General features: G+C 37.3%; 1 protein-coding gene across 2 annotated transcripts in view; it reads left to right on the top strand.

The window, feature by feature from the left end:
• XRCC4 (X-ray repair cross complementing 4) overlaps window positions 1-24,928 on the top strand; it is a 252,410-nt gene that overhangs the window by 127,670 nt on the left and 99,812 nt on the right. For both annotated transcript variants that reach the window (XM_067568529.1, XM_067568530.1), the window contains exons 4-6: window positions 604-770; window positions 4,337-4,489; window positions 5,449-5,555. In XM_067568529.1, coding sequence (XP_067424630.1) covers window positions 604-770; window positions 4,337-4,489; window positions 5,449-5,555 — 427 coding nt within the window. The remainder of the gene's footprint in view (window positions 1-603; window positions 771-4,336; window positions 4,490-5,448; window positions 5,556-24,928) is intronic.

The raw sequence follows: 24,928 nt of genomic DNA, 5'->3' as shown, positions 1-24,928 counted from the left end.
GGTCTTTATTATTAATTTACATAATGCTCATTTGACCTGTTCATATTTATGTTGTCTGGCTATTCTGGTTACTGTAATAAATGGCAAATTACTTTCTAGATATTTCATCAGGTAGTTTAACAAGAACAATGTTATAATGTCTTACAGCATTCTTTTCCTGTAGCTCTGCACTACATTAAAACTGCTTTTTGCCCAGCACCTGAGATGTCATGTTGAGTTTTTATGCAGTTAATTTCTTCTGCTTCCTTAGGGAGCAGATTGTTAGTGTAGCATATACTCCTCTCTTTTTATATTGATGGAAGTGAATATCAGTGTGTTGATACTGTGGTGATGGATGCCCTATATGCACTTAAGACTGAATAAAATCGTAGATAAGTTAGGTACATAAGCAAATGGTGCTTTATTCCACTTGCCAGATATTTCACTTACACAACAGGCTTCTTTTTGTTGCTATTATGCTGTAATTTTCAACAGGAAAGTATTCAAGGATTGTAATTGTACATTATGCCGATGCCTATTAAGAGCTTGTCTGGATTTGATTGAAGCTGGGTTTTTTGAGCTTTTTAATTCTAGCAAGTAACTCAGTTTTTCCTTTTGTCCTAGTTTAGACTTGGATCATTGAAGCTACAAAAAGACTCAAGTCCAGCTGAAGTCATTAAAGAGCTGATTAGCCACTGCCTGGACTGCATAGAAGAACTACATGCCAAAAAGGAGCACCTGCAAAAAGAAAATGAAAGGCTTCTAAGTGATTGGAATGACGTACAAGGACAGTAGGTTGAAAAATGCTTCAATAGGATATTCTTTATATATTGTGTGTCTGCAATCTACCTATGCAACAAAGTATAGGTTATATGAGGGACACTATTTATTTAAGATATTTGCAAAATGAAATGCACATTGATAGTGCACATAGATATTGATAGTGTTTTGGGTCCTAACAGCTTGTAGGCTACACAGCTGTAGAGGCTTCTTCCTATTCCAAAGTGGCAGGTGTCACCTCAGATGCTAACATATATTGCTGATTTTAGCTTTATGTAGCCAGAAATATCTGCATTCCCCCTTCTGCAGAATGTAATGTGCATTTTCTTCTGCATAGATCCCTTAATGATAAGCGTTGTTTTGTCTTTTTAAATTTCTATTTCAGTTGTGATTTACATTTTAAACTAGATTATTTCTGGGGCTGGTGTGTGGGTGGCAGGAGGAGAATGTAAATTAACATTAATTAAAGCCAGCTACATTGTCAAGATATCAGAAGGATCATAAATGTCTTGGGGTGGCGGGAGGAAGACACAAATTTAAGGAAAAAATTGCACAAGATCACATTACTTTAAGCAACCTGTTTTTATTTTTCAATAAAGCGCTAAATTTACAAACATTCATGGAAGAAATTAGCTCAGTGATGTGCTGGCTATGACGACAAAGACCATATTCTTTCTTAAAAGAGGAATCAAAAATGGTCATGGAACTTGTCCTGAAAGTCTTGCCATGACAAACATACAGCTTCAATAGTAGTGTTTGACTACTTAACGGTTTAATAGTGTAGTAAACAATAATGTATTCTATTTAGTGTGTTGTACTGCATTAAATGCCATATTGATTTGTGTAATGCTGTGATAATCCCACAACAAACTCACACGAGGGATTTCCCTCCAAAATATTAATTATTACATCTTAACTTTAAACTATTTAAACACTTTGTCATAATTACATGGCATGCAAACTGTGCTGAGCATCTCCAGTGAGGAGCTGGGTGCACTCAGTTCCCATCTAGTCACCTGCCTTTACTTGCCACCAGCTAAGTGCAGGATTCCTGTTTTCCTGTTTTCAAGGTACCATATAGATGGCATCTTTGTGAGGCTTCTTAATGTTGAAATTAATCAACAATCCATATCTAGTTTCCTGTTTAATACGCTGAAGGCAGTTGAGAATTTATAATTGACAAGTTAGAACAGTTGCACTAATTTTTTTTAAAAAATACCCCCATCCCAGTCATTATTGACTAGTGTTGTTTTGATTTACTCTTTATTTGGTTACTATTCACATTGTGGGGAGGGGAATCATCTTTGGGTTTGACATACTTTGTCATATTTTCCACTTGCATATGAGGTTTATATATGTAAATGGAGATAAGTTAGTTTCAATTCTGTTGAAGTAAATGAAATTATCCCAAGGATTAATTTGGCTTGATATTTTAAAACCATCTGGCTTTTATGCTGACTCTTTGCCTAAATCCACTACCTGATTAAATAATTCCCCCCACTATCCCACGAACTGGATAAAGACATTTCAGCTAGGGCTTGTGACTCTTTGTACTGTGTTTTAGCTGTTTAGTGGGAAAATATACTAAAATATGTTAAAGTTCCCATGTATAGATGGAAAGTCTCCAGGTAGTCGATTAGTACATATGATCTTTCTTTTAAGAATTATTGAACCGATCTATATGGTAATGATGTTCAGCCATTTGCATTTAAATTAGATGAATTATTTATCAACTATCAAACATATCCCAAAAGCATATCACAGCAGACTAAGTTAATACTTCATAAAATTCCTTTCTATTGTCTTTCATTTTATATACATTTAATGTAAAATGATAAAATAATATTTATTTTATATACACATTGAAAAAATGCAATGCTATTACAGTGTTGACACTTCTGTTTTTATAACTTAGTTTTTGAATAGCTTTTGAATAAAATCACACAAATTTTTTAACACTTTTGAATGTTCTGACTGGGAAAAATGGCATGTTTTCCAGAATCAGCCTCTTCATTGCAACTCTCTTATACATTAATTAGTTCAATGGAAGATAGAATCATAGAAATATAGGGCTGGAAAGGGACCTCAAGTAGCCATCTACTGCAGCAGGCCTGAAGCGCAGGATTAAGTACATTTGGACCATCTATAACATTCTTCTGATGTTGTCCATAAGTTTGTGGTATTTTATTATCATTTGCTTTACTAATTTACCTTCCATGTCTATGTTCTGAAGTCTTCAATAAGCAGTAAGATCATTACTAGCATGTGTATTTATTTATATATTACACACAAAAATCTATGTTAAAAACAATTAAGGTTGCAAAGTCAAGAACTAAAAAGCTAAGAAATACTAGCATTAAGGTTGCTTTGTTAGATGATCACATTTTTCGCTTCATTCAGTGCACAGGATTTTTTATCCATATTGTGGGCCCATTCCTAATTTACCAGACACTATATATTTATTTATACACTTTTTTTTTTGGTTGATTTTACATTCTTGGTTGAAATTTAAGTTCAATACATTTCTTATTTAAAAAAACAAAACAAAGCCTCTTATATCTACATGTATAAAAACTTGAGGATGACCCTATTCCAAAGATCTCGTTCAGCAGCACTCTTAAGATTTTCACATATAGAATTAGGTATCCCCCTAAAAACTAGTTTACATTAGCTAGTTAAAAAACAAAAACAAAAAAAACCCCTAAAAAGCCATTCACTCTCCAAAATAAGGGCTGCGAGTGTCTTAAAATCTCAGCTGTCTAGCTGTACAACTCAAAATAAAACAAAAACTACAACGTAGGGTTTGTTAGCATTGTAGTTGTTTGTATGCCATTAGGGAATTGAAATGCCACATATCCTTCTTCAGTGGTTCTACTGAGGTTGCCAAGAATCAGTTTCAATATCCTACTGTACCAGAAGAACAAAGACTTCAGAGGAGCAAAGGGACAATGAGTGGTCAAATGTTCATGTAACATACACACCTGCTTCTGGAATCCTGACAAGATATGTGGTTTGCTTGGGTTGCCCAGAGCATCAGCTGGAATTTTAAAATAGTTTCAGCCAATTCGGAGAGCTTTTTTCTTTCCTTTATATAACTATATTAAATGTGCAAATCAGAGTGAGTAGACTCAAATTTTGGGCCTAGGGACCTTGACCATAGCTCTCTATTTATAATCTCAGTAAGTGTAATCTTCTAAATTATACACAGTATGTTCACCATTGAACCTGAATAACTCTGATATCTAGCATGTAGCTGTCTGTATAGTATTGTGCATAAGATAACCTCTAATAGAAGGGGTTAGGAAGAAACTGTGGGCAGATTGTTCCATAACTTCCTACTGAAGGGTTTCTTTCATGTTCCTCTGAAGCAGCTTATATTGACCTCTTTTGGGGACAAAACACTGGACTAGATGGACAGTTGGTGTGATTCATAATGGCAATTCCTATGTAGCTCTCTTCTTAATTATATTTTAGAAGGGCTGGTGTTACTATAGAACATTATCTTAACAAACACATAGAGTTTTAAAGAAAAAGATGGTAAAACATGAAGAGGTTAACTATTGTTATTACATTGTAGGCTGGAAAAATGTGTGGAAGCTAAAGAAGAACTGGAAGCAGATCTTTATAAAAGGTTTATTCTTGTGCTCAATGAAAAGAAAGCAAAGATAAGAAATTTACAAAAGCTGTTAAAAGAAGCTCAGGAATCCGCAGAGGATACAACACACGGAAGGTATTTGTTAGTTTGCTTAAGTTATTTGGTGTCGTGCCTGACACATATGTAGGTTTAATTTGTATTTCGTAAGCTTAAATAGATAGTAGTGTAACTATTGTTTCAATGTAATAATAACTAATAAATCATTTTTATATAGTGCTTTAAATACTATTAAGTAAATATACATGGGAGTTCTTCAGCAGTGTTTGGTTACATGAAGCAATAGTTTAGGACAGAAAGGACACCGTATTAAATTGAACCTGCAGGTGGAGTGACAACTGGATGGCACCTCAAACAGCCCAGGCCCCATTGTGAGGATATGGGGGGCTTTGTTAAATGGATACTCAAAAGGAGGAGTGCTACCTACTGAATAAACTACCTGGGGTGTCACTGAATGTCTTGTTTCTAAGCTGACCAGGGCTAAGTTTGTTTGTTGTGACACAGCCTAAAAATGGTATGACTTCAATGAAAGGTGTTTAATTAAAATTGAACACAGAGATTTCCTTAACTGTAAATGTTTCCTAAAATATTTAAAATTATATCTTTGGGTGGGGGGAGGAGAGTTGGAAATGGATAGTGTTTTGTGTCAGAATACACTTGATTCCCAGGCCCAGTCCAATCTGCTTCTGCTATTTCTTCAAGTGCCTCTTAAAAACTCACTTCTTCCAAAATGTCTTTCCTCTTTAGAGAAGTGTTAATAGTTAGATGATTGGATTTTTTTTCTAAGTAAATATTATTTGCTTCTTAAGTAAATATTTCCAAACAAAATAATCCTGGAACTGCCAAGAGACACACATTAAATCAATGACATATTTTAATCCGTTCTGACCGCACTTCCTTTTAGTACGTTATCTATTTAATTTGTTTATCTAGATTGTCAGCTCTTCAGGATCAAGAACTTGTATTGACCTCAGTCTGTAAAGCACTATGGAAATAGCAGGAATAGCAGATGGAAAATTACCTTTCTGTTGTTCTAGGGATAGCATGGCTACCGCCCAAATTGCTGTTGAAAGAGAAAGAGATTATGATGGCAGCACTGATGAGGAAAGTGAAAATTTAACACAGCCCTCTACATTAGCATCAGGTAAGACCGAATATGTTGTCTTTATTGGTGATATCATGAGTAGACCAATTACTTTACATGAATAAACTATAATGAAGACAAAATACTACTTGACAAATTGCTTTGTGACAAGCCAACTTGCAAGCATTAAAAAGAAAAAAAAGCCCTCTATTGAAGCAGAGTATAATGCTGACATTTCAAATTAAAGAAAGGAAGTTTTAAAAAGCATGTAGCATAAATGAAGGAAACGTCATTGTTTATGAAATGGTAAATTACATACTTTGCATAACTAATAGCCATTTTACAATATCCAAACCTTTTTAGAGTATGTGGACTGTCAACAATTACATTTTAAATTCCAGGAATCATTATGTACACATGAAGATTGCTCAGATTTAAAATGTAATTGCTGACAGTTAATCTGTAAAAAGGATTTTAACTGCTATCAGGGGAGTTTTTTGCTCTATTTTTGCACAAATGGAGAAAGCTATTTTTATACCATCTAGCAGAATTCATTGAAATTTACTGGGATGCTCGTAGCCTTAGATAGGTGAGTGTGAAACTTAATTTGATTAATCTTCCTAGGACAGGAGAAGTGTGAGTAAATGGTATGCAAGGATTGCCCACTTCACAATATACTGTATAAAGCTTTGCATTATACAAATTCTCAGATTGGTGTGCCAAGTGCCATTTGCACAACTCTCTTTAGAGGGAATGCAGTCAGGGCATAAAAACTGCTTTACATTGACAGCGACCACATACATAAAGATTTCCCTTCAGGATATTTGGTTTTGTATGTTTTCCCTCACCCCAGCTATTTATCTCTACTATAGGATTAGATAATCAAAGAAAGAAACAAGCAGATAACTGACTTACTGCACATGCTTGTTGTCTTCAGTGGAAGTTGAGGTTCTCCGTACCATAATGTGATTCATCTCCAACTCTCTAGTACAGGTCTACAGGTTTTTTGAAGACCTTCTAACAATTGACATAGGTAATAGATAAGTAGCCAACCCTGTAGCATGCATTTAAGTGAAAAAACAATGTGATGTTCAGACACTATCCAAATAAATAATTTTCTGTTGAACATCTGGTAGTGGTAAAGTACCTGTTTAGTTAATAAATCTTTGCTTTCAATCTGTATTTCGTCACTGACATAGGCAATATCTTGAGAAATACTTCATTGGGTAAAATGGCACCGAGAAGGGAAAAGACTTCAGCTATCAACTTTTTGCTAAATTCAGTAATAATGAAGCTTCTAGATAGAGTTTTTATGACAGACATCTGTTCAATATTTCCTTTAACTGCCTATTAGAAGAGACTGCACTTGATGCCTAATGTTGTAGGGAGAATAGCATAACAGAGAAAGTATCCATTAAAATACAAAACATGAATGTGATGTTCAGGTTACAAACTTAAAATGTTTCAAAGTCAAGTTTTTTATGGTAATGTTAACTCTGTGATACCAAACATCCAGTATAGTTGGAACCAGAGAATGCTTCCTGGTTCTTGGCATGACAGGTTTCCTCCATACATGGTCTTCCCTTTCCACAAGGAAGAGGTGCATATGTCTCTGCAGCATTGCCTTCCTTTCCCAGTGTCCTATTCAGGCCTCTTCACCTGTTCAGAGATCTATGCTGGGTGATGAGTGAGGACTGACTGAGCCCTGGGGAGGAAGTAAGTGGTTCAGGGATGAGATTTGGGGAGAGAAGGGAAAGACGCACATAGTCCGCCTTCAGGCTCCACAGACCTTAGACCTAAAAGATGATGCAGTCCCAAATTGTATTATCTTTTCCTTGCAATACCCACTCCATAGAGTCAACCACATCTATGTTTATTTTATTTAATAACATTGTTTGATATGTTTCCAGTTCCATTTTTTTTTAAATTTATTCACATTTTCCTCCCATTTAGATCTGGAACTTAACATTGCATGGGTAATGGTAGAATCACAGAATAAAACAAGCTCTTGTATCTTCCACAAACTATTAGATGGATTAATCTTACACAAATTCTTAGTCTGATTATTGAATACATTTCCAATCTCTGCATGGGATCTGCATTCAGAAATCCATTTAGCTTCAAGTGAGGTTTGTAATAGGGTCCTTTCCATGCAACATTTTGATAACCTGTAGAAATCTAGTTCTTTCTGTTGTTTATAATAAAAATATTAGACAGTGCAAGCTTATATGATCTATGGAATATTTTATAACTGCAGTGTCTCGTGGCTCATGGCCAGAATCAACAGGAATAGCCAAAGGTCTTCCCTCAGAACTGCACACCATTAAGTTAACACTTTGCATTTTAAAAAAGGGCCAATGATAATTGGATTAGAAATCATATTAGTAGAAGGCAATGAAAGAAACATCTGATATATTTGAGAAGTATAACCTCACAAAACATGCTATGTTACTTTCTATACAAGAATGTCAAAAATATATCCACCCATTTGTCCCTGGTAAATGGGAAAATGTACCTGGAGGGTTGCTGAATGCAGTCAGCAGCAGACAGAAAATGAGAAGAAGCTCATCAGTTTCACTGGAGCGCAATAACTGTTGAACAGCAGCTATATGATAATGACTAGTGTTTTGCAAGTTTCACTGAGTTGCTACTCCAAAATGCTCCACCTGTGGAGGATAAAACCGAAGTCTCCTCTTCCATCACAAAGAACTCCAGCAGTGGAAGAATGAATTTCCATTTTGCCTGCTGTTTCTGAAGTGCATAGAATTCCAATTGCGCCAGAAAGAAATTTACAATATCCTGATCACTTCACTGCTGCTGCTCACAAAGCTATTAGATATCAGTGAATGTGATGAGAATCAGGCACCCTGATGACCCAGTGCTGAGGCTGCTGGTGTGCTAAGAGCACTGCCTATGATACCGACCAATATTGTCTCATTGTTTCCTGGTATTCCCACATCTGTCTGTCTGTAGCCATCTTTTGTCTTCTACTTAGATTGTAAGGTCTATGGTGTAGGGATCACCTTTTGGTTCTGTTTGTACAGCACCTAGCACAGTGGGATCCATGACTAGGGTTCCTAGGTACACGGTAATGAAAATAATTAATAATAATAATTATATGTAAGTACATGGATGAAGGAAGCTGGTGCAAACTCAGCAAGGTAATATGGAAGAGATGTTGGTTGTAAAAAGGAAACAAAGCTGTTGGTTATATTTCAGACTCTGTCCTCTAAAGGACTTATGATCAACAAAGTGATATAATCTCAGGGTCTCTTTGGACTCATTACTGCTCCTAGCAGATAGCAACAGTGGTAAAAAAAAATGCTTTTTTTCCATCTTTGGCTTGCCAAGAGACTGTGCTTGTTCTCAGATTAGGACCAAGTGTAGGGGTCAACTTCAGGTTGTGCTACTATCATACATGCTACCAGAGGCTAACTGTGAAGGCCCACAGGGAAGCTTCAGCTGGTTCCTACATAGTCCACCTTCTAGGCAAGGACAATCCAAAGCACGACAAAATGTTGTTCCGCACTCTCCACTTGCTCGCTGCTCAATCCTGATTAAGGTCAGCAGTTGAATAGGAACTAACTCCTGTTTCAAACTGGTTCTCGGTCCACAATTCACTGCACCAACTGTGATCAACAAGATCATGGGATTTCCCACTGCCAGGTTGAGCCTATTTCTGATCATTCTTAGGGCTTAATGAAATGTCCCTTTCAAATGAGCCTTTTCTCAATAGTAATGAGAGCAGAATGACCCAGCAATGTTGCTTACGGATCCAAAGAGGAATGGGGAGGAAGACACAGGAAAAGGGAATAGGGGCAACATCATTTGACGCAGCTTAAAACAAGCATGGATGGAGATCACAGTCCTTTGCAGATTGTGGAAATGCTTTTATTAACTTTATTGGGATGCTTGGATATCATGTGACTGATGCTTTATAAATGCATAGATAGAATCTCATAGGTGTCTTGTTGCTCCCCTGAAAACTATGGGTAACTAAAGAAGCACCAAAGCGATCCATGTGGCAGAAGGACCCAAAGACAGGTAATAAGAGGAAGCATGTGAGACGCTTTTTGCTATCCTCACTTTTTTCCTAGCAGCTTTCAGGAAGATGGAGACCCTCAGGGTATTTGGAAAATGCCTGTATTAGGCATTGTAGTTCCTTTCTCCCAGGAATTGGGGATAGGTTGGGGATTGAAGATCTATATCTTGCTTATAGATGGAGAAAGAATGTATGCTCCCACTTTTTAGTAGCCAGAGGGATGGGCTCCGTATTTATCACACTTACTAGCCAGGGCCAATGAGACTGCACCCTCATGGGAATCCCAGAGGTTGAGAGAGAGAGAGGAGAAGTAAGGTCCTGGGATTTTGGCAATATTCTATTGTGAGTTAGTTGACTTTTGTGTTACCTAACACGTGTCTGGCCAATTTTCCAATCCAGGAAGTGTCCAGTATTTCACCCAGAGCATTTAAATACACTAATTTAGGCTCTGTACTCTTTTTTTCCTCTCTGTCAATTTTTGAGTGAGTTTGACAGGCACTCCTTTGAAGTGATGCGCCTTTGAACTGAAAGGGGATGTTCAGATCTCTGTTGGTGCAATCCTATTTAGCTGGCTGTGGGAGGAAATGAGAAAACAGTGCACCGATTTATATTGTAAACACAATCTCCTTCACTGGAAGGGCTAAATATTTTATTTGGTCTGGATTGTGAACCCCTTACTCACGTTGGGGAGCAATTACTCCCACAAGCAGTCCTCTGAAGTGGAACTACTTATGGGAGTAACGGCTTCTCATTGTGAGTTGGGTTTACAGTCTGGCCTTTTGTGTTTAAATGAAAGCTTATATTCTGCCGAGCACAGCCAAATCTATGGAAAGAACCTGTATCCACTGAATCCTCAGATTTTCCACACCTGTACATTTCTACAGAATTTGCTTATGAGCACAGATTTAGAAGTGGTTCTAATAAACTTAGTCTAATGCCCAGAATAAATAATAGCGAGCACTTTGCCATTTTCCAGTGCTGTAAAGTGCAAATATTTTCAGCCCTCTCACTCGGGTTCCCATTTTGGGGATTACATGTTGTGCCTTCAGGAGACTATGGCCCTTTAAATTTAATTAGTTCTCTTGTGTAGTCCAAACCACCAATGGCTTGATGCTGCTGGTTAATAAGCTTTCATCCAAGTTATTAAAAAATGCCTATTATAACAGCACCCAACTGTGCTGCTGCAGTTAAAGTGCCGTCTGTCAGGCTTCTCTCTTAAAGCCTATTTTGAGGAGTTTAGAACTTGGACATTTTAATTCACTTCAAGCTGAAATGCTTTCCTTCGCACCCCCCCCCCCCCCTCCCCAAGATGTAGTTGGGATTGGTTTGTCCTTTCTTTTCTTTAATTTTTTTAAAATGAAGCACATTTTTTTTCTTTTATGATTTTAGATGCATTTTTCTTAAGTTCTAATGAAAATCTGCTTTCTACTGTTACCTGATATTTTGCAGGCACTTTGGATTTGCATTTGTAAAAATTGCTTCCTATCTGTGTAATACACCAGGTCTCTCTGGTTCAAAATGCAGACACAATGCTTCTTTCACAAACTTAGTATTTTCCTTTCAAAATCTTATTGTTCCAAATGTTGCATTAGAGAAGGAGTTAATATAAAATAGCAACATTAACAATTGAAAACAGCCTACTCTGCATACACCTGTCTCTTCCATTGCACATTCCTTATTATATCAATATGAACATTGTGGTATAATTGAAAGTCTTAATCTCTGAATGAGTTATTATAGTCTGTTTGAATAAATACACTAGAACATCAATAATTTGCAGTGATGACTGAAAGAACCATTGTGGATTACTGATTTTTATGAGTAAATAAACAAGCAAAATAGTTAATCACAAAATGTATTTTATTTGAGAACTGTAGTTTAGTTGTGACTACATTAGTTCATAGCATATTAGCAAACATTCTGTAGTATATTTTATAAAACTTAGTGCCTTGTTGTGATGACACAGCATCTCATTAAAGCATTGCCCTGTTACATTTTAGAAAATTGGGGAGAGGCTGTTGATTTTTGTATGCAAATAATGGGATTAGACGTATTAATAAAGCACTAGTTGCTAAGATTCTACTTGAGTATCTATTTTGATATTCACTTTGGAAAAAAACATGAACTTATTGGATTCTAAGGTCCAACCCTGATGCACTTCCATGAATATATTTTATTTTGCCTATTTTAAGATAATATTAAAACAAAAGAGCAACTGTTTTTAGAAGGGTGAAGGACAATTATGCCAGTAGCTTTCCTTTTGTTTTAATATGTCATATACATACAACAGTAAAAATGGCTCTTCTAGATGCTAGTTGAATCTGTTCAAGAGTGACCTGGAGAAATGAAGCCAGAAGGACCTAGCTGTAAGTTGTACTTCACAAATAATTTTTAACTGAAAATGTACTGACCTTCTATATCTCTCCTGAGTGCTAGTGCTGGTCCAAGTGGGTTACTTTACATTAGATGTGAATCTGAATCAAAACCTTGGATCTGAACAACTTTAAACTTTTGAGCAGAGGGGTAGGACTTATGTTCCAAGGAAGGAGGGAGAAGTTTGGTTTTTAACAGAATTAGCACTTGCAGAAGTATCCTTTCATCAATGGGAAGAATCAGTTCTTGAGTTAGAGAGTTGTTGAGAAGAGCTGATAGCAAAATTCTGTAATCTTGAACAACTGGATAAAGCCTTTGCTGTTGAATAAGGCTAACTTATCAACTGCAATCAACAAAGCCAGACTAGATAATCCTGTTTCTGGGACCTTTTAAAGAGCAGCATACTCAGTTCATTCTATGATCTTTCCTAGTGCAGTGAATAACTAGGAAACCTGGAAGAAGGTGATTTATTCCGACAGCTCCAAAATATGTTTCACTCTTTCTATCTGAAGTCGTACAATTTGTATAGTTCATTTGCTATAGAAACCCTTTAAAAATAAGAATAATAGAAACATGACGATAAAGAAAAATGTTGGTGTTGTGATGCACAGTGGGTACTATATATAAAGCTTCATTCAAATGTACATAAATTCAAAAGCCCCATAATACTTAATAATAATAATTAATAATAAAGAAAGAAAATTGTTGTATACAAAGGGCTTGATCCAAAGCCACTGAAGTCTTGACATCCCTTGACTTCACTGGGGTTAATATTAGGCCCAAAATCCATTCACGTGCTTCAACTTTTTATTGTATAGCTCTTTTTACTGTTTTTGAATTTGAATTCCCATCTATGATGATAGGTTCTCTCATAAAATTAGTTCCCTATTTGTCCCAAGGATTATTAGTTCTTATCCTGAAAGAAGCAGAATATACATCAGAATGAAAGATGTTGACAATGAAGTACTGAAGTAGATACATTTTTAAAAGGAAGCTTTAATTAACGTCAGTGCTCAGTGATGAAAAAAATCCACAGGAATGATTTGGCGTGATGCCTGAGTGCACTGGTAACTGCTATTATAAGCCAACTTCTATCTTTGAAAAACAGTTACGGTGAGCTCCATGCTGGAAAGCCTAGAAGCTCTCTTTCGTCTTGATGATGAAAAGCTCTCCACAGGGCACTTTTCCTAGATCTGCATAACATGACATACACCAACTTGAAGTAGGGTGTCAAAGCTTTGTAAAACATAGTGATTATGGGGAAAGGGTTCTAAAATAAAACAGACCAGCATCAGTAAACAAAAAAATATTGCTGTTCTGTAAAATTCATTCTAAATTCATGTTCTAATTTCTATTATACAAACTTCTAGCTATTTCATATTTGTTTCTAAAGATAAATATGAAATATATTTAGTGTGTGCCTTTCTGACTAATGTACAGAACTGTTCCAAAGAGAAACTATTTATTCAAAAACCTTTATGCAAGGCAAGCACACATTACATTTCTGTTTAACAAATCTTTTGAAAGCCATCTACTTATGTGTAGCCTTGCAAGAAGGAAAAACTTTTCAAAATGGAAGTTGTCAGCAGCAGCTCTATTAGTATTAGCACTTTGACTTACAGTATAAATTAAAAGGAAGAAAAGACACAAAGCCAAATCAAGAGCATCATAAATTCCACATTCTGCTTTTTAAAAGAAAAAAGAGAAATAGAATCCAATGTATGTGATACTGGGGATAGAAATGATCCCTTTGTTGCAAAAACCTATTTCTACGTGGTTGCTTATCTGTTCTGTTTATTTCATTCAAGTATCACATATTCAATGTGACAAGTCCAAAGACGCTCTAAATAAATAAATGTTAATTCATGCAATTATGAGCTTCATAAAATATATGTGGAAAGGCAGTTTGGCTTTATCACAAAACATTCTTATTTGATAATATATATTCTAGAAATTGGATATCTTTCACTAAGGATAAATTAAGTCTCCACTTGACAGGTGTATGTTCAGATACTATGATAATATAGGTCTGTACATCCTGAACATTGCTAACTGATGCTTTAAAAATTAAGAACCTAGCTGTACTTGAAGAATGATGGGTATAAGGCGAAGTCTGATCACAGACAGGTGGATTAATCTTTCTGCACTTTCCCAACCCAATTCATAAGTAATAATTAATGTTTTTTTCTTTTTCCGCAGATGGCAGTTATTAGATTGATTTAGCTCACCTGGGATTAACCAACATGCTAAAATCTTTGGGCTTCATTCTGTATTTCTCATACACTCAAAAGTCCCAATGAAACATGTTTGGGACCACTATTTTTTAAAAGAATAGGTACCTAGAGTTAGACACCTAGGTAAGCTGCTGGTTACCCCATATTTTTGAAAAATCTTGTCAGTTATGTAGGTGCCTAAATATGGAGTGACTTTAGTACCCATTTTTTAAAATTTGGCCTAGGATTTTGGAGTTTTCAAGAAACACAGAATCAAGCCCTTTCTAGAGAGAAGGTGTCTATCAACTGCCTTCAGGATAACACAGGACATAATTTAAATAAAATGTCATAAATTGGCATCTATGTGTACGTATGTTAGTACTTCGGAGTATAATATATTTCTCAACTATCATTTTGTCTTCAAGATAAGAATATTCTCTTATAACAGTAAAATATATATTTTCCAATGAAAGAATAGCTCCCTTTAACAGTTATATAGTTGCCAGCTTAGTCTAAACAACCTACTTAACCCATTTTAACTTTAAATAATTCTTGCAGAAGAGTGATATTACAATCCTGGGGATACTTATTCCTTAAGATTTTGTATCTTTATGTGTCTAATGGCTTTCACATATCAAGAAAAAGCTTAACTGATTAAGGTTTTAAGCAAAAAAACCAAAGCAAGAGATGCCAAGATATAAAATATGAATAAATAAAAATTGACAGTTATTCCTTGTTAAAAACACTTGAATTCCCAGTATACTCATCAATTGTTAATTTCTTCAGTTATAATAAAGCCTGCAGTTATTTTACATTTTTATAAAATGTGTATCATTAACTAAACACTTCACTTGTAACTCTAACACTCCATTTACATCACTATTTAAAAGTATTGCTATGTGGCTGTTAATTTAAACAAGAACTTCATAATTCTGTTAATAAGAAATACCTAGGAAGCTTTTATTTTTCCTCTTTAAGAATTGTATAATAAGAACACCAAGTCATTTCCCAGAAGGTGTCTTAAAAGAAACGGGTCACTGTCAACACAAAGGGGAAGACCTGGAACACCTCTAGGAGACCTGATATGCTAGTTTCTTGCATCACTGATCAGCATATTTGACTGCTAAAGAAAATGTAAATGAAGCAAATAGTTGCCATTTGAAGGAGCACAAATAAAATTATGTCAGCAATCTCATTTGCACTGTTATCAGGGAGAGAAAAGGAGGAAACCCTACAGACAGCCTGTAACACAGAGCTCCACTAATGATGATCTAATTTATCTCATTCAAATCTTACTTTTCTATAGCAGAGGAAAACAATTTTATTGCATAATCAAATACCTCCATTAATAAAGCCAATAGACTATTTGTGGGTACTTTTCCACAAGCAAAGAGTAAAGAAATAGCAAAGACTTCCTACCATTGTGAGTGTGAGATTGCTATGGTATTAGTTCTTGAGCCTAGAAATATTGGGAAGACAATGTTACTACTTGGCATGTGGTTTGAGTCTATTTGAAACAGACAAATTGGGTGCATAACATGAACTAGGAGTGTCTTTGTCAATCATTTGACTTGCCAGTGTGTTCAAAAAATTAAAGCATACTGTTTACAGGTCTCAAATGTGTATAGTTTTTACCTGAATCTGCTTTCACTGGCATAACATACCAACAATGTATAACCATTTATTTTACATTTATTCACAGTGCTAAACAAAGCTCAGCAGTTTATGGCTCTCATTTGGCAAAATCACTGCTTATCTCTGTACATGGTTTATAATGGTGGTTGTGCATCGACCTGCATCATAACACTTTTTGAATCATTGCTCTTTGGTCCAAATTAGTATTAAAGCACTCTATTCATTACTTGTTCCTTGGCTAAAATCTGCTACTTACTCACCGATTACATTAACGATGATTAATTGTAGGCTGCCTGCAAGACCCAGTTCCTTGGTTTCATCACTTTACAACAGCAAATCTGAGTCACAATTCCCAGTGCTAACTAATTTTGTAATGTGTAACAAGGTGTGCTTAACAAAACTCCCTACAAAACAACACTACTTTATTTGTATGGTAGTTCAGGCAGAAATGACCCATTTTATAGAAGTGCTGTCCCCCACCTCCAGTGAAGCTATTTACTAAATCAGTCTGATTTCTATTCATGGTCCTATGTAGCAAAAAGCTCCTTAAACCTACATGATGCCACCTTCAAGCTCTGCCATCTACCATTGCCTTGAAAAGAACATACTTATTAAATTATAAATTAGCCCTCTCCCCCACCCAAAAAATTACATCATTAAATGTTTAGCTATAATCATATTGTTACAGCACCCAACAGTACTATGAAAGTTAAGAACTTGGCAGCATTATTGTGGCCAGATGCTCAGCTGGTATAATTTGGACAATGGTGACTTATACCAGCTGAGGATCTGGTCATAAACAGAAATGAACAAGATAGATAGTGGAACTTCAAAGCAAAATGTCAGCTACTCAGGAACTGAGGTGGCAGTTGGCTCATTCTGAAACAATTGTGGTATATAGCTGTTGTGGTAAAAAGAGATCTAATAGACATGCCCTTAAGCAGAAGAAAAGGACTGCAATACAATCTGATAGTGGTATGCTGAGTTAAAAACAATCACCAATAAATCATGTTAAGAAAAAATGCTTACATCCCTTCACTGGGACCAGGAGGAACACAGAGACAATAGCACAGAAGAAGAAATGATGACACACGGCCTTACTACGGGCCTAATGCAACCACCATTGAAGTCCATTGATGTCAATTGATTGTATTAGGTCTTATACTATGCCAAGTGTTCAATACAGATTCTTCGTAAGTATGACTACTTGCCACAGGGCACCACTGACCCTTTAGGAGAGAAGAGAGAGGCAAGTGCACCTGTGACTGGTCAGCTGACACCACTGTTAGGCTTAAAAGAGGGCGCCTGGTCTCTAGGGGGAAACAGAAAGAACAGCAGAGAGTTGCTTTAGGGGAAGCCTGCAGAGAACAGAAAACCCTACTGGGCCTCCCCGGAAAGATGGAGCAATTGCCAGGAAGCCAGCAGTAGGATATACCTGCTGACCTTCCTGTGCCAGAGAGCTATGGCCAGCAAAGGCTGGAGAGGGCTGAAGGCTCTTAAGAACTGTAGAAGGAGATGCCTGCTGGCTCTCTGAGCCTGACAGCTGAAACCAGAGAGCCAGAGAAAACTCAAAGCTGGAATGAGGCATGGTGAGAGATGCTGGAACTGCAGAAAGCCTAAGTGTGGTGAGAGACACATAGACTGTATATTGATGGACTATTGGGGACTTGATTTTTAATGGTTTATACACACAGGCTTTCTTTTGTAATAAAGTAACCCCACAAGTGCTACTTATACTCAAAGACTGTATTGACTATTTCTGGGAACCATTGGAGGGGAAACTGAGGCAGGCACAGAGGTCTTGATCTGTCCTGTCATAGGAAAGCACTCCAGGCAAAGGCTTATCTTATGACACTTATGATTTCTTATAACTTATGTTAGTGAGAGTACAGCCATGTGGGATGAATGAAGATGCAGATGCTGCAGTGTCACTTATGGCTATCCTCTGTTGCAAGCTGAATCTGCATTCTGTGGCAAGACATGTTGATTTTTATGGCACTCTGGTAGAAACTAGAAACTCTGTAGCAGTTTTGGGTAGGTTTAAAAATCAGGGCTTTTTAAATTGAAATATACAAATGAATATGCAATCAGCACAGTGTTCTTTATGTTTAGTGTGATGTTATGCTCTCTACTTTTTAAAAAAAATGTAGCACAGATGTGTGCATTGACAACAGATAACTGCCCTGTGGAAGTTGTCAGAGAAAAGCTGCATCCATGTGTAACCCATCAGCCAGTTGGTGATGGCAGGAGAAAGGGCCAGATTCAATAATCTAGGGTCCTTCTTGACAAATAACTAAACCAGCTCAAGCCCTCACCCTGAAACCTGTGAAAACTGAAGGCACTCTCTCTGGGTGCCCTTAACAGGCACAGTTTTCCCACTTGCAAGCACTTGGAGACTGCATACAAACAAGAAAATAATTATTAGGGAACGCAGTCATAAGCTTGAGAAAACAGAACACAGAATATACAAGTATATAAAAAGTAAAATATCCTCCACTCCTTCCAGTAAATTTGATAGTAGTCCTTCTAACTCCCTTCCCAACTACCAGGGAGAATGTCCACAGATAATAGTCCTTTGGCCATACCGCCTCACCTGTCCACCAAACCCCAATCACAGTTTAAATCAGAGAGAAGCGTTAGTCTGAAAGTCTCTTTGCAGGTCTGTCTCCAGTTCCATGGGAGCTGCTTGTCTGATCCCACTTGGAGGTGCCATCACCTAACTCAGTGATTCATCTTTTTTAAGGTGCTGTGTAGGCAGAGCCTTATTGAAGTCCACTCAGCTCTGTTGTTGTCCTCTGTGATTGTTCTTTCAACGAAGTCCTCAGTCCCCATTGTCTCTTGCAATGAAGGTCCCTTCGGGGAGGAGCCAAGAACACTTAGGAATCCTATCTGCTTGGAAATGAGCACTTTGCCATAAAATAAGAGCTCTTTCCCCTCTCCAAGCCCATTGCCCTACAAAATCTGAGTTCATACTTAGTTATGACTCCCCAAGTGTCACGGGGGGAATTGTGGATAGGTAGCCTATGCAAATTAATCTCTTTGGCAGTACTTTCCCCTGTTCACCAATAGAGGGAGTAGGAGAGCTCTTTCCTCTGTTACTCCTGGCTTAAGATTTACATGTGCAAAGAACATTTGGGACTTTTGGTAAGAGGTTTCAGAGATCTAGGATGTGATGAAGACCTTTAGCAATGGTGAAGGGGATACATTTGCCTCTCCTGTGTGGGCTGAGGTGGAGGTGATTTGAAAGTGGAGAGGCTTGAGACCTTGAATTTGGTTGCCTATCTCTGAAATCCAATTTTCAAGGAATAAATGCTTAGGTGAAAGACATCATTGCACAGGTAATGATTAAGCTGCACATCCAGTCCAACTGTTTCAAGTCAAGGACATATTTGCGTGATCAGACCAAAAGGTGAAAGCAGATTTGTGCAATGAGACAAGTCAGGATTCTGTCATCTGTGACACATGACAAAGATTGAAGGATTATCATTGAGAATTTTCAAGGACAATAGGAGTTTTTCGAGCATTCCTTAGAGTATGTAGACCATAAGACTGATGTCAGTAAGATCAAGGCAATAGGTGGAGGCTTTGTGTGAGCAAATTATCCTCCTTTGTTGGGTTACTGAACGATTATGGATGCTTCATTCCTCACCAGGTGACAGTACTTAATCTTTCTGATCTTCTAGGTCAAAGAAAATCATGTACCTAATCACACGAGTGTAACAAAGTTGTTTAAAATAGTGAACAACTTTCTGCTGAGCTTTAAGGTGTCAATAACTATTTATCATGATTCATCAGTTCAATTGGTAGATAATCCATGCATCCTTTAGTGGAAAAGAAGCAGTCATTTCTCCCATTATCTCTTTAGAAAAGAAAAAAGCAATTACCTTTACTTGAAGGATGCTAAGCAGAATAATGTCTTGAACTATAACTGGGATAAAAAAGAACTAGATAAGTTCATGGAAGATAGGTCCATTGATGGTTATTAGCTGAGATGGCCAGGGATGCAACCCCATGTTCTGAATGTCCCTAGTCTCTGTTTGCTATAAGCTGGGAGTGGTCAACCAGGGTATGGCTCACTCAATGATTGCCTGTTCTGTTCATTCCCTCTAAAGCACCTGGCATTAGCCACTGTCAGAAGACAGGATTCTGAGCTAGATGAAACATTGGTCTGACGCAGTATGGCCGTTCTTATGTTCTCTCCTGCTACAGACTATTGAGAAGTTGAGGAAGGAGGACATAAGGCTCCAGAAATCTAATGGGAGGGGACAGTTCGTTGCCTCCCCCACCCAAGTTGAAAGGTCTTTGGGGGTAGCTGTGAGGTGGGTGGAGAGGAAAGTGGATGGGTGGAAAGTTGTGCAAAGGAGGTTGGAGGGGAATGAGTGGGACAGAGAAGAGAAGGGCCTGGCAGAATGAACCTTTGATATGTCCAATCCTCCACTGACACAAGGTCCTTGAGGGGCATTACTCCAGTGGGTTCAAATTAGGCCTGCCCCTGTGCAGTAGTACTTTGCAACGCAGCTGGATAACCTTGAATCAGGGAGCTGCAGTCGGTTCCCTGAGCATTCCCCCGACCCTCTCACCCCACACATCCACCCAGCTTGTACGCCACAGCGTTGTAGCCCTGCTGGAATGGAGTAGAAAGGCCATAAGAGCACAAAGTTCCTCCTCTTCAAGGAGTTTACAACTTAATATAGGCAAATATGATGCATGAATTTTCTTGTTTTGTTTAAACAAAGTGGAATAAACAATAACAAAATGTGAATAGTATTTTAATGTGACTAGGAACTATTTTTCCCCCCACCACACCCATATTGTTTTATCCTGCTAAAATATGAAGTTAGAGAAAAAAATAAATCTAGCCTGTAACAGTAGTCACTGGAGTCAATAGGTACTGACCTGTGCCTTGTGATAGGGCATAGCCTTTTGTAGCCTCTGACCCATGTCATGTAACCAGGGCCAGGAAATAGAAAAAACAGCCGCTTACCAGCACTTTTATGTGACATAGTTGAACTGCATATGTTTGTCCTTACTACTTAAGACGATTTCATACCACTATTGTTATGATTAAAAAGCATAAAACAGCATTCTTTTGTAAATCATGCCTACTTTAAATATGAATCCAACCAATTTTAAAATCCTATTCTGAGGGAAAACAGCATGCTAAATTACTTGCTTTAGTCGGTGATTTACATCAAGGAAGAGAATCTGAATATGGTTTCTGTTATAGAGATGTTTGTTTTATTATCTTTTGATATCCTTAGGTAACAAGATCAACACAGTTCTGTTGTTAGTGAAAATAGTTTAGGGGAAAATAACAGGTGTTTTAGTAGTAAAGAGCCATTGAGAGAGTAAATCATTGGGATATGCAGTATTTTCTTTTTTGTATGACTGAAATAAGAGAGTCTAAAATGAATTTTTTCATGTGCAACCAGAAACAGAAAAACAGATACCAGCTACAAGAAATGGAAGCCCTTAGTAGCAGTAGGGGATGTCCTCTTAAGCCTGATCTTTAACCTTTGGTCAAACAACTCAGTTTGATGTTTTTCAGGCTGGAAAAGATTTATTGCCTGAAATAGAGTGACTATGAAAACGTATGGTTACTGGCAATCTAGAAACCATCATAATCTTCCTTACTGCACATAGACAAGATTCAGGGATGGATAGAATTTATTGCTCACAGATTAACAAATTAAGAAGGGATGGTTGAAATACTATGCAGAAAAATGCTTTTCCCCCCTTTCTGTTATTTCATACTGTGAAAAAACGAATGAGCTACAAACACAGTGGTATACATTTTTGAAAGTCCTTAATGTTATGGTGTTTTCTAGTGGAGTGGGGGGAAGGGAAGGGTGAAGGATTTTGCATAATCTAAACAGTTAATCAAAATTGTTGAACAAAATTAGTTTTTATAGAATCATAGAAATGTAAGGCTAGAAGAGACCTCAAAAGTTCATGTAGTCCTTTAATGCTGAGGTAGGAACAAGTATATGTAAATCATTCCTGACAGGTGTTTGTCTAACCTGTTCTTAAAAACCCTCTCATGACATTTTTATCTAGTACATTTCCTATTCAGGGTATTCCAAAACAATGGGTCTGATCCTTAACTGGTGTAAATCAGCAGAGCTCCATTAGTGGAGCTACACTGATTTATGGTACCTTAATATCTGGCCCAATATTGTGTTTAATATGATCTGTGCCCTGAATGCATTTTCACACAGCAATGTTTCACACTCAGCCTTGGACAATATAGTGTTTTTTTTTTATTGCATTAGACAGAGTGCATTTATGGGAGAGTATATGGTGGGCATGACATCCAGAGCTGTCCACTACTCAGTTTGGACCTGGTTCTGATACCCTTACTCGTATTGAATAGCGCCTTACTCCATGAGTGATCCAATTGAAAGTAATGGGACCAAATCATGAAATAAGATACTATTCAACATGACAGGATTGTTAGAATATGACCCAGTGAAAGGAGCCATGCATGGAGTCTTGAACATCCTCTTAGACAGTCATCAAAGATGGATAGAAGGAATATCAATTTAACATATTTATCTGGAGGACAGACGTTCTAACATTGCAGGAACTCAGTAGTGCTTTTTGGCGATGTTGGTCCTGTGTCTAAGCTGGAGTCCTATGCAGGACTTGATTCCATAACATTCTGTCTAAGACGGAAAAAAATGACTCATTGTGAGCCATGCTTATCCAGGTTTCTCCTCTCTTGGAAAAAGGCTAAAATCAAATAGTACAATATATATTTCTGAGCATATGTTATTTACACAGGATCATGTTCTGGCTTTAAATCAGCACCCGATGAAGTCAGTGGTTTCTAAGTGCATGTTCTGTGATCAAAACCAGAATATGGCTCAGTAGGTTTTGGCATTCTTTTCCAATCTTACTTTTAATGAACTTTATCACATATCTCTGTGTAGCCTGTATCACATGCGTTTTTCTTCTTGGTCTTCAGTAAATGTCATTTTGTAAATTTTTCCAATATTACAAAATAATGGATGCTTACTGCATTTGGTCTCTGGCAAACCATGTCACAGAATGAGCCTATTACATCCTTTCACTAGGAATATTAAGTTTCTATAATACTCTTTAAAATTAATATCTGCTTTATATCATGGAAACTCGTCCCTTCCTTCTCACTGTAGAAAAGTGCCAAGGGAAAGTCTCCCCCATCTCCCCAGTATAGAGGAGTTTATTGAATTAAATTGTGTCTGCTGGTTCTAATCGTCTGATTTATTCTTACTCTTAAGCAATTTATAAGTAGTTTATTCCTCTTTACTTAAAAATGTAGCAGCAGTTATTGGAGTCATTAGTTAAAAAGAAGCACTTAATCTTAAATCACTATATTGAATACATCTCACACAACTTCTGCAGGTTTATTCAGAGATGGACACTGCACCAAATTGTTTTTTTTCCTCCCCCTTTGGATTTCACAGCTATTTAGAGTAAATTAACCCCTGTAAAATGGAAACTAATATCTGGGCTGTGATCATCTCACCCACTCCCACTGAGAGACTTTGTGTGGAAAGGAGGCTCAGTTGCCTCCATGGCATGATTTTCTCTCTCTCCCACTCCCCTTGCTGAGGACTTTCCACATAGCCAAGGGTGTGTGCAGTTGGAAGAGACTGTGTCCGGTGTAGGAAAAAGAATGCACATCATCCCCTGATCTCACCAGACCCACACAATTACAAGAAAGACTGCATTCGTTTTTCATAGAGATTCCAAAGGAGATTCCCTATTATTGGGCTACCAGTGGAACCATGTTGCTATGGACGAGTGTTTGTTTAAAGCCTCCATACAGTGCCTTAATAATAATGTGTATATATTTTCTGGCTGTAAAGACGCATAGGAACTCAACAATGCTATCATCATGAATTTTTTGAACTGAAAATACATTCAGAATTGTTTGTTCTTGTCATACATTTGTTGAATTTGAATTCAAATGTTGCCTTAAAAAACATTTTATCTTTGGACTTGGAGTACCCAGTCCTTAGCATCAGTTTTTCAGTGGCAGCTTGGAATGGAGCTAAGCCCTCCACTGAAAAGCTATCTTGAACGGTCATGTCCGACTATCAAAAATTTCCCACTTCTGTGACACTTTTGCACGGGGATGGTCAGGACCCAATAGATCCTGTCTATAAAAGATTCTTCAGCAGAAGAGGATAGTGTGCTTAATAGGATAGATCACATTTTGCTTTGTGGTATGTCATGTGGGCCTTGATGATTTTCGGGATCAACATTTTGCCATTCCCATTTTGTTAAGAATTTTCAATACTCCTTCTGGCTTTGGTGGCTCTCAAAACACTGGGTCAGGATGGATACATGGAACATTAATACATGTTGGACTGTACCATGTGGAAAGGCTGTCCCAAATCTGGTAGAGCCTCAGAAGACCAAATTTGTCTATGTGGAAGATCTGTGTACCCACTCTGGTTGTGACCCCTGACAGCCTCCCCCTGCACCCTAACAGCAGGGCTACATTATTATATGACTAACTTGGGGTCAGAATGTACTCCTTTTGTAGATAACTTGCATCATTAGTCTTTAAAATCTGTCAATATTTCAACTTGTCAGTGATTATATGTTTCACAGGTAATTCCATGACATAGGCAAAGGGTTCCTAAGCTGATCTTTTCACTTCTTTTGGCATCTGCACTGTTATCTCAAATATCTTTTTGTCCAAGGCCTTGTTTTTTCACCTTGATCCGCAAGTGATGACCCCAGCACATATGTAGACTTCCATAAAGGTCAGTGTATTATATCTTGAAGATCAATGGGACTCTGCATCTGCACATGGGGTCTGTGCTTATACGTCTTGATGGAGGGTCCGGGCCTGTGTTAGAATACACTTCTCAGACTTGAACCTTGTATTAAGTTTTCATTTGTGAAGGGTTACTACATGATTAATAAATATTATAAGAATATTGCATGCATAATCTGCAGTAGAGATAGCTATAAGCACATCATTAGAAGGCATGATAGATGTTTATAAACTTATAACCATCCTATTGACCTGTTGAACTCCATAACAATTGCTTATTAAAGCTTCAGTTAGCCATTTAACACTTTATGAACTGTGATCCTCACTGGATATGTACAGTGCTATGTATACTTACGGTGCTCAGTAAGTATATTTAATAATAATAGTGTTCCCTTGT

This window comes from Emydura macquarii, unplaced genomic scaffold (assembly GCF_026122565.2).
Source record: "Emydura macquarii macquarii isolate MOO-44397 ecotype Brisbane River unplaced genomic scaffold, CSIRO-AGI_Emac_v2 contig_2897, whole genome shotgun sequence".
Classification (NCBI taxonomy): domain Eukaryota; kingdom Metazoa; phylum Chordata; order Testudines; family Chelidae; genus Emydura; species Emydura macquarii.
This window is presented reverse-complemented; position numbering and strand designations above follow the sequence as displayed.